A 15,416-nucleotide genomic window follows, 5' to 3' on the forward strand; every position below is an offset into this window, starting at 1 on the left:
TCTTGCCCGGCACCGACGACAGACTCACCGGTCTATAATTTCCCGGATCTCCTCTGGAACCCTTCTTAAAAATCGGAGTAACATTGGCTACCCTCCAGTCTTCCGGTACTACACTCGATTTTAGGGACAGATTGCATATTTCTAACAGTAGCTCCGCAAGTTCATTTTTTAGTTCTATTAATACTCTGGGATGAATACCATCAGGTCCCGGTGATTTACTACTCTTCAGCTTGCTGAACTGACCCATTACATCCTCCAAGGTTACAGAGAATTTGTTTAGTTTCTCCGACTCCCCCGCTTCAAATATTCTTTCCGGCACCGGTGTCCCCCCCAAATCCTCCTCGGTGAAGACCGAAGCAAAGAATTCATTTAATTTCTCCGCTACGGCTTTGTCCTCCTTGATCGCCCCTTTAACACCATTTTCGTCCAGCGGCCCAACCGACTCTTTGGCCGGTTTCCTGTTTTTAATGTATCTAAAAAAAATTTTTACTATGTATTTTTGCTTCCAACGCTAATTTCTTCTCAAAGTCCTTTTTTGCCCTCCTTATCTCCGCTTTGCATTTGGCTTGGCATTCCTTATGATCTATCCTGTTACTTTCAGTTGGTTCTCTTCTCCACTTTCTGAAGGATTGTTTTTTGGCTCTAATGATTTCCTTTATCTTACTGTTTAGCCACGCCGGCTGACGTTTAGTCTTTTTTCCCTTTTTTCTAATACGTGGAATATATTTGTCCTGAACCTCCAGGATGGTGTTTTTAAACAGCATCCACGCCTGATGCAAGTTTTTTACTCTGCGAGCTGCTCCTTTCAGTCTTTTTTTCACCATTTTTCTCATTTTGTCGTAATCACCTTTCTATAGTTAAACGCTAGCGTACTTGATTTCCTAGTTTCACTTCCTTCAATGCCAATATCAAAACCGATCATATTATGATCACTGTTATCAAGCGGCCCTCGTATCGTTACCCCCTTAGTTATATCAAAAAGCAAATAAAGAATAAAAACAACAACTCCAAAGGGGAGGTGGGCGGGTTGGTGAGAACAATCAGCCTGCTGTCCTTGGAGAATACCTGCTACAGGTAAGTATCTTCGCTTTCTCTGAGGACAAGCAGGCTGCTTGTTCTCACATGTGGGGGGTATCCCTAGCCCCCAGGCTCACTCAAAACAATGAACAATGGTCAACTGGGCCTCGTAACGGCGAGGACATAACAAAGATTGACCTACGAAGAAACATCTAACTGAGAGTGCAGCCTGGAACAGAACAAAAAATGGGCCTAGGGGGGTGGAGTTGGATTCTAGACCCCGAACAGATTCGGCACCACAAACTGCCCAAACCGACTGTCGCGTCAGGAATCCTGCTGAAGGCAGTAATGAGATGTGAATGAGTGGACTGATGACCACGTAACAGCCTTGCAAATCTCTTCTATAATGGCTGACTTCAAGTGGGCCACTGACGCTGCCATGGCTCGAACACTATGAGCTGTGACATGACCCTCAAGAGTCAGCCCAACCTGGGTGTAAGAGAAGGAAATGCAATCTGCTAGCCAATTGGAAATGGTGCATTTCCCGACAGCAACTCCCCTTCTGTTGGGATCGAAAGAAACAAACATTTGGGCGGACTATCTGAAGGGGCTTGTCCACATAGAAGGCCAAATGCTCTCTTACAGTTCAATGTATGCAACTGACGTTCAGTAGGGCGGGTATGAGGACGGGGAAGGAATGTTGGCAAGACAACTGACTGGTTTAGATGGCACTCCGACACCACCTTCGGCAAGAACTTAGGGTGCGTACGGAGGACTACTCTGTTATGATGAAACTTAGTATAGGGAGCATGGGCTACCAAGGCTTGAAGCTCACTGACTCTACGAGCTAAAGTAACAGCCAGCAAAAGGTTTCATCAGCTGGGTGAGGACGACGTTGAGATCCCATGACAGTGGTGGATGTTTGACAGGGGGCTTCTCTCATGAAGTGAACAACTAAAGGCTGTCCAGAGATAGGCTTACCCTCTACACGATAATGAAAAGCACTAACTGCACTAAGATGAACTCTTACAGAGTTAGTCTTGAGACCAGACTCTGACAAGTGTAGAAGGTATTCAAGCAGGGTCTGTGTAGGACAAGATCGAGGATCTAGGGCCTTGCTGTCACACCAGACGGCAAACCTCCTCCATTTAAAAGAGTAACACTTCTTCGTGGAATCTTTCCTGGAAGCAAGCAAGACTCGGGAGACACCCTCAGAAAGACCTAAGGAGGCGAAGTCTACGCTCTTGACATCCAGGCTGTGAGAACCAGAGAGTGGAGGTTGGGATGTAGAAACAGCGCCTTCGTTCTGAGTGATGAGGGTTGGAAAACACTCCAATCTCCACGGTTCTTCGGAGGACAACTCCAGAAGAAGAGGGAACCAAATCTGACGCGGCCAAAAGGGCGCAATCAGAATCATGGTTCCGCGGTCTTGCTGAAGTTTCAGCAAAGACTTCCCCACCAGAGGTATGGGAGGATATGCACACAGAAGGCCCTTCCCCCAATGAAGGAGAAAGGCATCTGACGCTAGTCTGTTGTGGGCCTGAAGTCTGGAACAGAACTGAGGGACCTTGTGATTGACTTGAGGGGCAAAAAGATCCACCGAGGGGGTGCCCCACGCTCGGAAGATCTTGCGTACCACGCCCGAGTTGAGCAACCACTCGTGAGATTGCATTATCCTGTTCAACCTGTCGGCCAGACTGTTGTTTACGCCTGCCAGATACGTGGCTTGGAGAAACACCAAAGCCACATCTGGATGGCTTCCCGACACAGGGGGCGAGATCTGGTGCCCCCATGCTTGTTGATGTAGTGCATGGCAACCTGATTGTCTGTCTGAATTTGAATAATTTGACTGGACAGCCGATCTCTGAAAGCCTTTAGAGGGTTCCAGATCGCTCGCAACTCCAGGAGATTGATCTAAAGACCTGATTCTTGAAGGGACCAAGCTCCCTGTGGAGCCCATCTACATGCGCTCCCCACCCCAGGAGATGCCTCCGTGGTCAGTACTTTTTGAGGCTGAGGAATTTGGAAGGGACGTCCCAAGGTCAAATTTGATCGGTCCACCACTGAAGGGAATTGTGAAACTCGGTGGACAGCTGGATCACATCCTCTAGACTCCCCGCAGCTTGATACCACTGGGAAGCTAGGGTCCACTGAGCAGATCTGATGTGAAGGTGAGCCATGGGCGTCACATGAACTGTGGATGCCATATGGCCCAGTATTCTCAACATCTGCCGAGCTGTGGTCTGCTGAGACGCTCTGGCCATGGAAACGAGAGACAAAAGATAGGCCCGAGCCGTCAGAGTCCAGCAGAGTTCCTATGAATTCTAGTTGTTGAACTGGAAGAAGGTGGGACTTTGGGTAATTGATGACAAACCCTAGTAGCTCCAAGAGTCGAATAGTCATCTGAATGGACTGTAGAGCTCCTGCCTCTGAGGTGTTCTTCACCAGCCAATCATCGACATAAGGGAACACATGTACTCCCAAGTCTGCACAGTGATGCTGCAACAACTGCCAGGCATTTTGTAAAAACCCTGGGCGCAGACGCGAGACCAAAGGGTAGCACACAATACTGGAAGTACTGTGTCCCCAGACGGAATCGAAGATACTTCCTGTGAGCTGGAAGTATCGGAATGTGAGTGTAAGCATCCTTTAAGTCCAGAGAGCATAGCCAATCGTTTTTCTGAATCATGGGAAGACGGGGGCCCAGGGAAACCATCCTGAACTTTTCTCGGACCAGACATTTGTTCAGGGCCCTTAGGTCTAGGATGGGACGCATCCCCCCTGTTTTCTTTTGCACAAGGAAGTACCTGGAATAGAATCCCAGCCCTTCTTGCCCTGGTGGAACGGGCTTGACTGCACTGGCACTGAGAAGGGCGGAGAGTTCCTCTGCAAGTACCTGCTTGTGCTGGAAGCTGAAGGACTGAGCTCCCAGTGGACAATTTGGAGGTCTGGAGATCAAATTGAGGGAGTACCCTAAAGCTATTTGAGGAACCCACCGGTCGGAGGTTATGAGAGGCCACCTTTGGTGAAAACATTTTAATCTCCTTCCGACCGGCAGATCATCCGGCACAGGTACTTTTATGGCGGCTATGCTCAGCTGGAGCCAGTCAAAAGCCTGTCCCTTGCTTTTGCTGGGGAGCTGCAGGGGCCTGTCTGGGCGCATGCTGTTGGCGCGAACGAGCACGCTGGGACTGAGCCTGGGAAGGCTGTCGGGAAGGTGGATTGTACCTACGCTTATTGTAAGCATAGGGAGCAGTCCTCCTTCCCCTGAAAAAACGTCAACCTGTTGAGGTAGATGCTGAAGGTGCCCGGTGGGAGAGTTTTTCGAGGGCGGTTTCCCGCTGTAGGATCTGCTCTACCACCTACTCGACCTTCTCGCCAAAAATATTAGCCCCCTGGCAAGGAACATTAGCAAGCTGCTGCTGGGTCCGATTATCCAGGTCAGAGGCATGGAGCCATGAGAGTCTGCGCTTCACTATACCTTGAGCAGTGGATCTGGATGCAACATCAAAAGTGTCATAAACAGCCCTGGACAGGAATTTACGACACGCCTTCAGCTGCCTGACCACCTCCTGAAAAGGCCTGGTGTGCTCCAGAGGGAGCTTGTCCAACAAGTCCGCCAGTTGCTTTACATTGTTCCGCATGTGCCAGAGCCAGTGGTGGGAGGCGGGGATAGTGCTGGGCAGACTTATACGGTCTGGGCCAGAGCCTGTGGTGGGAGGCGGGACTGGTGGTTGGGAGGGGGGGGATAGTGCTGGCCAGACTTATACGGTCTGTGCCCTGAAGAGGACAGGTACAAATCAAAGTAGGGTATACACAAAAAGTAGTACATATGAGTTTCTCTTGTTGGGCAGACTGGATGGACTGTGCAGGTCTTTTTCTGCCGTCATCTACGTTACTATGTGAATGCACGTGTAGAGCTGGTAGGACTGAATTTTGGACACGAGCATAGAGGACTGGTAGGCCTTCCTCCCAAAAGAGTCTAGAGTCCTAGCTTCTCGCCCCGGGGGCGCCGAGGCGAAATCCCTAGTACTCCTGGCTCTCTTGAATCCACAACCATAGAGTCGTGAGGTAACTGCAACCTCATCAAGTCAGGTTCTCCGCTTTCTTGGGAATGGTGGGATTAGTTAATGGTTTCATCCAGTTCCTCAGCAAAGTCTCCTTAAGGACATTGAGCAGAGGGACAGTGAATGACTCCTTAGGTGGCGAAGGATAGTCAAGGACCTCGAGCATCTCAGTCCTGGGCTCATCCTTAGTTACCGACATTTCCTGGACAAATGACGAGAAGGAGAGACTCTCCAGCAGAGAAAGCTTCCTCTCAGGTGAAGGAGTGGGATCAGAAGGAAGACCATAAGACTCAGAAGAGAAATATCTGGGATCTTCCCCTTCATCACAACTCAAGCACTTCTACCTTATATATACTAAGCTTGAGGGCACTCTGGCAGCCACACCATTTTTTCAAATATATCACTTTGACCTGGATTGAATGAAAAATGGCGAAGACGTCCGTGCGTTAAGTATGATTCTCCAAGCTTAAATGAGTGAATAGAGTCTCCTACAAAGTTTGTGGTGACACATGGCAGTGCCTCTGAAAATGTATGTGGAGCTTTTTTTTTTTTTTTGTGAAGACACATGATTGTATATGGTTCCCTCATTATAATTAAGGTGTGTCCTTTAAAAACGAGGTGATACTGGTTGTTCTGAAGTCTTTTTTTCTCCACTTTTTTATGGTGTGCCTGCCAGAGTGCCCCCAAGCTTAGTATATATAAGGTAGAAGTGCTTGAGTTGTGTTGATATTGTATTCTACCTATTCCGGATATTTTGCAATCTTCCCCTTCATCCCAGGAGGCATCCTCATCGGTATCGGACAAGAGTTTTCGAACTGCAGTCCGAAACCGGGCCTGTCTCGACGCCAAGGAGCCATGTCCTCGATGGCAATGCCGAGAAGTCGACTCCCATGCCGGCGGCGATGAAGCTCCCCCTCTAACGATGTCGACGGGGAGTCGACCTGGGTGGCAACCGAAGCCGATGCCGCAAGCGGTACCGGCGTCGGGGACCTCACTACAAGCATGGAGCCAGCTGCTACTTCCATCGACGGTACGGAGGGTGCAAGCACCCCCGGTACCGAGGCAGGCTGACGCAGCAGCCCTTCCAGAAGGCCTGGAAGAATGGCTCGGATCCGAAGATCAACACACCGACACCTCTTGTATGGAGGGAGAGCGCTCCTCCCAGCGTCGACGCTTTCCGGGTGCCGAATCCTTTGATGCCCCAGAGCTCCCGGTACCGTGCCTCGAAGGAGACCAGTGCTGATGCTTCTTTGCCTTCGCTCGAAGCACGTCACCAGTACTCCTCGGTACCAACGAGGAAGACGTGAAATCCACACGCCTCCTCGGGGTCGGGTCCGACAGTGGTCGATCCCGGTGGGCCTGCGCAGCAGGAGCCTTCAAGACAGGTGGAGACCCACTCAACGGCTCGCTACTCCCAGCTAGTGGTGAAGTCCAGACAGCCATTACCTGCGCTCCCGATGTCAATGCCATCCCCGGTGCTGACATCGACGCCACCAACCTCAGTACCGCTGTCAATGCCAAGGAATCAGTCGGAGCTCCGAAAAGACAGTCCTGAAGACCTCTTGTCGATGCCTGTGTCCGTTTCTTCAAACTCAGACACAACTTGCAAGCGTCTGGGCGATGGTCAGGCCCAAGGCACTGGATGCACCAGGAGTGCGGATCGACCGCTGGTACCGAGCACACTTCTTGAAGCTGCTGGGAGGCTTTGATGACATTAGCGGAAAAATCGCGGCGGCAAAATCAAAAGGCTCGATTGTGCCTGACGAGGGCACAAAAAGGAGTATCGCGTATGTGCGGCCCAAGAAGGCCACAATGGAAGCGAAAGGAAACTGACAGGGAAAAAACTAAAAAAAAAAATTAAAAAAAAAGAGGGTTGTTGGGTTTTTTTTTAATTCTGAAAAAAAGGAAGACAAAAAAAAGGCAACGTAAACCAAAAAGAAAGCGCTGAAAAACAACGCGAAGGACCCCTAAGTTTTTCTCTGGGGCCTGAGGGAGATAGACTGACACACAGCCACTCTCCAACGCAGAAAAAGAAAACTGAGCGGGAACGGACGTGGGCGGGAAGATGGCCACGCATGCGCAGTGCATCCATCCCGCGCTCTGCTGACTGTCGCAAAGTTTTCTGGATTTTACTAGGAAATCTCCGTTCCTGGGGCCGCCGTGGATGCCGACCACATGTGAGAACAAGCAGCCTGCTTGTCCTCGGAGAAAAATGATTTCAGGTTTTTTTTCCTTTTTGTGCGTACAGAAAAAAATAATATAAAAGGGGGGATGGAAAATTAGAAACCATCTTACAATCAGATTGCTATGTGCATTTACCTCCTTCAGTCTGCTTTCTATAAAGGGGCTATTTGTGGGGGTAAAACAGTGCATTATCTGCAGAAATGGGTTTTTATAAAACCTTCTGTGGTTAAAAGTAAATTTGCTGTGCCTTTGCATATAATTTACTCCCTGAAAGAGGTAGGGTGATTCTGGAGTTTGTTATTTGTAGCGACATATAGTTTTGCATTTTCAAAAAAAAAAAAAAAAAAAAAAGCATAGGTACAATTGTTGTGTAAATGTGTGTGGGTACATTTCCTGGTACACACATACTTTTGTTATGAAAACCCTGCAGATTTCCTGAAGTGAAAATATGCTCGTACTTTTAAATCTCATGAGCAGTTCAATCATCAGTGCTTTTTTCCCAGCCAGTAGGTACTATGGAGTACCAGAGACCTTTTTTTTTTCCTAACTTCCAAAAATGCCCTATCCACCCTATTACATTTCTCACTTTAAAAAAACTGCTCTTTGGGGAAGAAACTTATACTAACTACATTTTAAAAATGTTGTAAGAATCCTTGAGTATTATTTGGAAAGGAAAGCTAGATATTCAAAAAATTATTACCACCACCAAGATTTGTCTATGATGGTAAGACTTCAGGAAGTTGCCACAGTATAATATAACCAGATTCCAATTAAGCTTGAAGCCTAAAAGGAGCAGAAGGAAACAAGTAGGCCACAAAGTTACCTTTTTGCTTTTTGGCATGTCATCCAACATTGCTAAAGTTCTAGCAAATTCTTCATCTTCATGCAGTTGTCTTTCCAGCTGAGGGAATTATTAAAAAAAAATAATAATAATCTATTAAACAACAACAACTAACTAAAATGTATACATTTTCTCTGCAACCCAGTGACCTATCTAGTCAGCCCAGTTGCTGCCATTTACATTTCTACAGTATATTGATACTGCCAGACTACAGAATGACAGAGGAACAAAGTCTGTCCTCATCCCCGTGGGCTCTATCCTCATCTGCACAAACCTTGAACACTTATGATTTTATTTAAATCTTTTTATGAATGTAAAAAAGGAACAATATTCTGTACAACTGTTGTTTATAAATCACAACTAGAAAACAGCACTTTTGCTTTTTTTTTTTCCAAAAAATCATCATCTGCATCACTGGAACACTCTTCCCTACCCTTCCAACCCCAACAATATCTACTACCCAAGGAACTCTAATCTACCCTGTTAAAATGTCCAGGGGGCCAAAATACAACCCGCTCTGTATTCCCTAGCGGGAGGAAAATATGCATGAAACAGTTATGATTTTTTTTAATTGGCAGATAAATGATAAGTCATCAACAATCTCAGAATTCAGTCTATCTCTCCTGTCTTCCACAGTCCTCTCTGCAATAGAAAATGGCCTCTCAGAAGACGTGCTGGTAGCAGGAATTCACAGGATCCCCAGTGCAACTTTTGCCAGTTTTGGCCAACACTTTTGCTTTTTTTCCCAAAACTCAAAACATCGTTATCTGAAACACTTGAACATAAATAACTATCTAATTCATTAACAATAGCCTTCAAAGGTGGCACTGTTCCATAAAAGTCGCTCATAAAAATGCTAACATCCATTTTCATTCTTTTGAAGGGGGGGCTCTTCCATAGATGTGATGCCTTCTGGGAATGAGGATTGTGGAGGACCCTGATGTCTCAATGTTGATGGACCCGACTTCAGCCTTTCATTTCAGTCTGGTTTTGGTACAATCTTCTCAAAGAATGGCCTCCAAATTTGCATATCTAGATGATCCCAAATCTTGTATGTACATAAGTGTTACTATACTGGGCCAGACCAAAGGTCCATCAAGCCCAGTATCTTGTCTCCAACAGTGGCCAATCCAGGTCACAAGTACCTGGCAAGATCTCAGAACAGTAAAACAGATTTTATGCTGCTCATCCTAAAAATAAGTAGTGGATTTTCCCAAGTCCATCTTAATAACGGTTTATGGACTTTTCAGGAAGTAATCCAAACCTTTCTTAAATCCTGCTAAGCTAACTACTTTTACCACATTCTCTGTAATGAATTCCAGAGTTTACACACTGGCAGCTCTAGGATGCTTAGCACCTACAGTGCCTGAGAAATCATTGCTGGTAGATCTTCCTGTTGCAAAAGCTAGACCACCATAATCTCACCTCCTTCTTCTAAGGAAAGTTTGCCTTCTTCCAAAGGATCCACAACAGAAGCCCCTTTTCTCTCCAGACTGAATGAACCCCAGTGACCAGATCCTACACCTGACAACACTGACTGTGCCTCCCATTCAGCCCAGGATGCCAAGTGAAGCCTCTTGGAAAATCTGGAGCAAATGGCTGTGCTAAAGTATAGCACAGGTGACTACCCTGCTTATTTTCGAAGGTGAAGGGCGGCCATCTTCCGCCACAAATCGGAAGATGGCCGGCCTTCTCCTAAGGCCAGCCAAATCGGTATAATCGAAAGCCGATTTTGGCCGGCTTCAACTGCTTTCCGTCGCAGGGCCAGTCAAAGTTTAAGGGGGCGTGTCGGCAGTGTACCGAAGGTGGGACGGGGCATGGTTAAGAGATGGCCGGCCTCGGCCAACAATGGAAAAAAGAAGGCCGGCTCTGATGAGCATTTGGCCGACTTTACTTGGTTCTTTTCTGTTCACGACCAAGCCTTGAAAAGGTGCCCGAACTGACCAGATGACCTCCCCTTACTCCCCCAGTGGTCACCAACCCCCTCCCACCCCCCAAAAAAAATTAAAAACATTTTTTTGCCAGCCTCAAATGTCATACCCAGCTCCATCACAGCAGTATGCAGGTCCCTGGAGCAGTTTTTAGTGGGTACTGCAGTGCACTTCAGGCAGGCGGAGTCAGGCCCATCCCCCCCCTACCTATTACACTTGTGGTGGTAAATGGGAGCCCTCCGAAACCCACTGTACCCACATGTAGGTGCCCCCTTTCACCCATAAGGGCTATGGTAGTGGTGTACAGTTGTGGGGAGTTGGTTTTGGGGGGGGGGGGATTTGGGGAGCTTGGATTTGGCCGGATTTGAGATGGCAGGCCTCGGTTTCCATTATTGGCGAAAACTGAGGCCGGCCATCTCAACATTTAGGTTGACCTAAAATGTTGAGATTTGGCCGACCCCGACCTTATTATCAAAACAAAAAATGGCTGTCCATCTTGTTCATTAATACGATTGGTTCCGCCCCTTCCTGGGGCCATCCCCGTAGATGGCCGCCCCCGTACAATTATGGCCCTCCACATCACCCCTTAGTGCTTAGCTATTTATGCACTGCCCTGAACAAGGGAGCACAGCTTTTGATTTCTAGTCATAAATATATTAAGTCTGTCAAAGAATAAAATGGTATCACCTACAACCTGTGTTGAGCTTTATTTCTAAGTAACAAATTGCAAATAACTTTTATGAAGATGTGCATTTAAACTACCATTCTTTGTGGAAATTAAAATAAATATCACAGTGAAGCCCTGGAACTTGTAAGCAGGTTACACTGGAGAAGATAAAATTAATTTGCACTAAGCAGCGATAATCTGAGACTTTATGCTAAAGTGTATACACACCATAATGAGACACTACTGATAAACAGCATGAAAGATACTAACTACAACAAATTCCGTTTTCAATTCAAAATTTAATCAAGTTACATAAGGCCAAAGACAAAGTAAACTAAAGTTTAATATTATAGTTCAGTATCTACAACAATATATATCCAGGTTTACCATTTCATCAGCAGATATGCTCAGATAAGAAACCTTTCTGCTCCTGGCTCAGCTGTTTATTGACAAGATTATTTCATGGTAGGAATCAGATGCAGTAAACAAAGCAGGGCTACTATTTTAATCTCAGGGCAAAGAAGGGACATGATACAATTGAATCACTTTTAAGGAATGATTCCAGTATTTGCCAGAGGTATTGTTGTAATTCAACATAGCTGTTCCAAATTAACAGTTACTGATGAGATGACTAGCCATCTTACTCTAGCTTCTAGTTAAAAAAAAAAAAAAAAAAAAAGGAAAAGCAACCTGTACAAATGTAACACACAAAATTAATTATATAGTTAGCTTTCCTTTTTGCAAGGATCAAACATATCTGGTGGTATATACCTCTACATGTATATTTAAAATTTCTCTCTGGATTTTAAGTGCTTCTGTACCAACTGTAAGTCAGCTGGTTAAAGGTTTTTTGTATGTTCTATGTGCCTGCATTATGCACTAAGGTTATAACTGCATATTACTATTAAGAAATTTTTATCATTTCCACATTAAATTCAAAGTTCACTATACACCAACTGATACCACAGGCAGGGGTTTTGAAGCTTCTCTAGAAACAAATCACATAAAAGGAACACAAAGACTGATTCTTTCAGGAACTAACAAGACAGCAAAATCATCCTTGGCAAATGGGGTCAGCTCCTGATACAACCATTCTTAGTTTTAACGGGCCAATAAAAGTCAATTTTAAAGTAAAAAAGCTTTGAGATAATCTGTTTTGATTTTCCAGCACTATCTATTAACTTGTTTTAAACCAACTTATCATATAGTAAGAAAGTTTAATATAAATCAAAAAATAAACAAGGTTATACTTACTACTACTTAACATATTTTTCATTAGCTTTTGGGAGTTAACATTTCCTCCCACCAGGTCAAAACAGAATAAGCAAAAAATAGCAATTCTAGAAAATATAAGGGAATCATAAAAAGCATTCCAACGATAGTGAAATGGAATTTTAAAAAAATTCAGAATAGGACTGCTTCATTGTATCAGATATAAATATCCTGTTGACTGATGAAAGAACAGAGGGGTTTTCTTATCTGTGCATAACTGCTAATGAAATGGTAACCTGGATATATCATTGCTGTAGGTACTGAAATATACTGTCAAACTTAACTTTAGTTTAGTCTTTGGCCTTATATACCATGATTAAATTTTGCATTAAAACCAGGAAAAAGAATCTGTATGTGTAGCAAAGAACAACTAAAAGTAATTTCAAGAAAATTATATCTTTCTCTCTGCTTATCTTATGATACAGGAAACACTCAGAGACCATTATACTTACCAAATGGAAAGGAGATGCAGGACTATAGGACTCAGTACTATTATAGCTGGAAGGGCACCCTAACTACTCAATAAATAAGAGAGAGGCTGATGCTCAAAGCCGGACGCTGAAGCTGCACACAGATGGCCTACAACGCAACAATGATGCGAAAACTAGCTCAGCAATGCTCAAAGAAAATTATATTTAAATGTTATGCACAGCTAAATCATGCTATTAAACAGGAAATGGAGGGAGAAACATGCCTGACACATGCGCACAAAGGATATGAGGTAGTGTGGCTCTTGTGCATATGCCAAGACAAAAGCAGACGTGCCAGCACACATTGGCACCTTGTCTTCAGCTAAATATAAGCTTAAGGGCCCTGTTTACTAAGGTGCGTTAGTGTTTTTAGCGTGCCTACACTTAGCGCGCGCGTTAACCATGTAGGCACCTACAGGGATATTGTTGGCACGTACATAGATAACACACATTAAAAATGTTACGCGCCTACAACACTTAGTAAACAAGGCCCTAATATTACTAGCACATAAACATTTTTGCAAGGCTCATATTTAGGCGAAGAATACACATGGATATGTGCTTTTACTTTTGATTTTTCTCCGACACACGCACGTTTGTTCCTTACCATCTGTCCTTAACAAACAGGAGGCTCCTGCAGGTTTTAAAGAAGAAAAAACCAGCAGTTCAATGTAAAAAAAAAAAAAGACAAGAAATCCTCTCCTCAAAGCCTACTAACGCTGTCCCTGACCTGGTGATAATTTTTCAGCGTTATAGGCTATTATTTTCTTCTGTGCATTGCAGCGCTTTCATTTGTACATTGTGAATGAATACTTACTGGTCTCATTACCATCCATTTTAATATAGTTCAATACAATTTGCAACCATCTGTAGCACACATTAACACCTGCACTCAAGCACTCTGAGCATTTGGTGACAATAATGTGCACGCAAACTCGGCGTTAACAACATGTTAACGCTGGCAGTAGCTTTGAGCATCAGCCCCAGAGTCAAGGAGATAGGACCTGGTACGGCTGATGGCACGGCATGAAGATTATGATCTGCTAAAATTAAAAGGGTTCAGCGACACCTTACCAGCACAACAGAGGCATTGGACTAACTTAAAACATTTCTGATTAGCTTTCAGAAGCCAAAGCAATATATTATAACAGTAGTGTACTCTCCTGGCCTGAAGAAGGAGGTTTTAGTTTTCAAAAGCTAGTCAAGAAATGTATTGTTGGTCCAATAAGAAAGTACTGTTTAAGTATTAACTATTAGAGTGGACTAAAATGCATACCACACTACTTTATCCTAAATTAGAAAAAATAAAATTCTTATTTCTACCTTAGGGTTTCCTCTTTTATCAAGCCACGTTAGCAGCTTCAGGTGCGGTAATGCTTAAAAAGCCTATTCACTTTGAATGGGCTCCATTAGCATTGCCACGCGGCTTGATAAGACTTGGCCCTTTGTTTTCTGACCATTTAATTTTTCTAATATGTTGGTTTCATTCTATGATTTTTGCTTTTCTCTGTCTTTTCTTCTCTCTCTTCCCAGGGTTTTCTGACCATTTGTCATTTTACCCTATCCTCCTGTCTTCTTCACTTCTTCCACCTCATCCATTTTCAAAACTGACTTTTTCCTGTTAGTTTTCTTCCATTTATTTTTCAGCATTCATTCTTACTAACCAGTCCTCAAATTTTCCTCTTTTTACTGAGTCTACCTATAGGTTTCCTTTTACTTATTTACTCAATTTTTTAGCACGTCTTCCTGAGAACACCTAGAGCAGGTTACATTCATAATAATAAAACATAAAACAACACTTAAAAATAAAAATAGTCAAAACATTCATTTCAAATTCACATAAAGCAATTCAAAGTAACAGTTCCTCAGCAAGAATTCTAACAATATTCCTTCTAGAAATAGTTACGTTTTCACAGCCTTCCGAAAACCCAATAAATCATCAATAGATCTTATAATGGAAGACAACCTATTCCATAATCAAATCAAAAAGTTAGAGTAAGCTCATGCCCGGGCACATTCTAATAAGAAAGCTCTCGCTGAGGGCAAAAGAAAACGTCTCTTACTCTGGGAACGAAGCAATCACTTATTAACAAAGCTTAGCAATTTATCACAAACACATTTGGAAGCTCTACCATAAAAGAGACCCTAAATGCTCCTCTCTCTCCCCCCCCCCTTCATCCAGCATCTTCCCCCTCCCTTCTGTCCAACACCTGCTCTATCTCCTTCCCCTCCATCCAGCACCTCCTCTCCCTCCCTCCCTCCCCCTTCCATCCGGTACCTCCTCTCCCTCCCTCCCTCCCTCCCTCCTTCCATCCAGCACCTCCTCTCCCTCCCCCTTCCATCAGCACCTCCTCTCCCTCCCCCCTTCAATCCAGCACCTCCTCTCCCTCCCCCCCTTTCATCCAACACCTGCCTCCCCCCTTCCATCCAGCACCTCCTCTAGCTCCTTCCCCTCCGTCTCCCCCTTCCATCCAGCACCTCCTCTATACCCCTCCCCTCTGTCTCCCCCCTTTCATCTGGTATCTCCTTTCCCCCCTTCCATCCTGCTTCTCCTCTCCCCCTCCCTTCCATTCGGCATCTCCTCTCTCTCCTCCTCTTCCATCCAGCTTCTCTCTCCCCCACTCTCTTCCATCCGGCATCTCCTCTCTCCCCCACCCTCTCTCCTCCTCTTCCATCCAGCTTCTCTCTCCCCCACCCTCTTCCATCCGGCATCTCCTCTCTCCCCCACCCTCTTCCATCCAACATCTCCTCTCTCCTCCCCCCTCCACACATTTATAAATCACCTTTACCTCTGCATCTTCCTCAAGCTGAAGTTGTTTAGCAATGACTTCATCGTTCAATGAAGTGGCAGCATCAATACTTCCTGATACCTATATTCCAAAGAATGGGAATGTGCATTAAAAGCAGTAGTAGCAACATTTCTTAAAAGTTTAGTTGAAACAAAACATCTCAATATAATTCCGTGAT

The 15,416-nt window shown here is 44.9% G+C and overlaps 1 protein-coding gene across 2 annotated transcripts in view; it reads right to left on the reverse strand.

Annotated features, from left to right (window-relative positions):
- The window catches only part of RFC1 (replication factor C subunit 1), a 348,859-nt gene that overhangs the window by 155,763 nt on the left and 177,680 nt on the right, over nt 1-15,416 (reverse strand). For both annotated transcript variants that reach the window (XM_030191305.1, XM_030191306.1), the window contains 2 exons: nt 15,239-15,319; nt 8,092-8,169 (listed from right to left, as the gene is read on the reverse strand). In XM_030191305.1, coding sequence (XP_030047165.1) covers nt 8,092-8,169; nt 15,239-15,319 — 159 coding nt within the window. The remainder of the gene's footprint in view (nt 1-8,091; nt 8,170-15,238; nt 15,320-15,416) is intronic.

Source organism: Microcaecilia unicolor, chromosome 2, assembly GCF_901765095.1.
Source record: "Microcaecilia unicolor chromosome 2, aMicUni1.1, whole genome shotgun sequence".
NCBI lineage: Eukaryota > Metazoa > Chordata > Amphibia > Gymnophiona > Siphonopidae > Microcaecilia > Microcaecilia unicolor.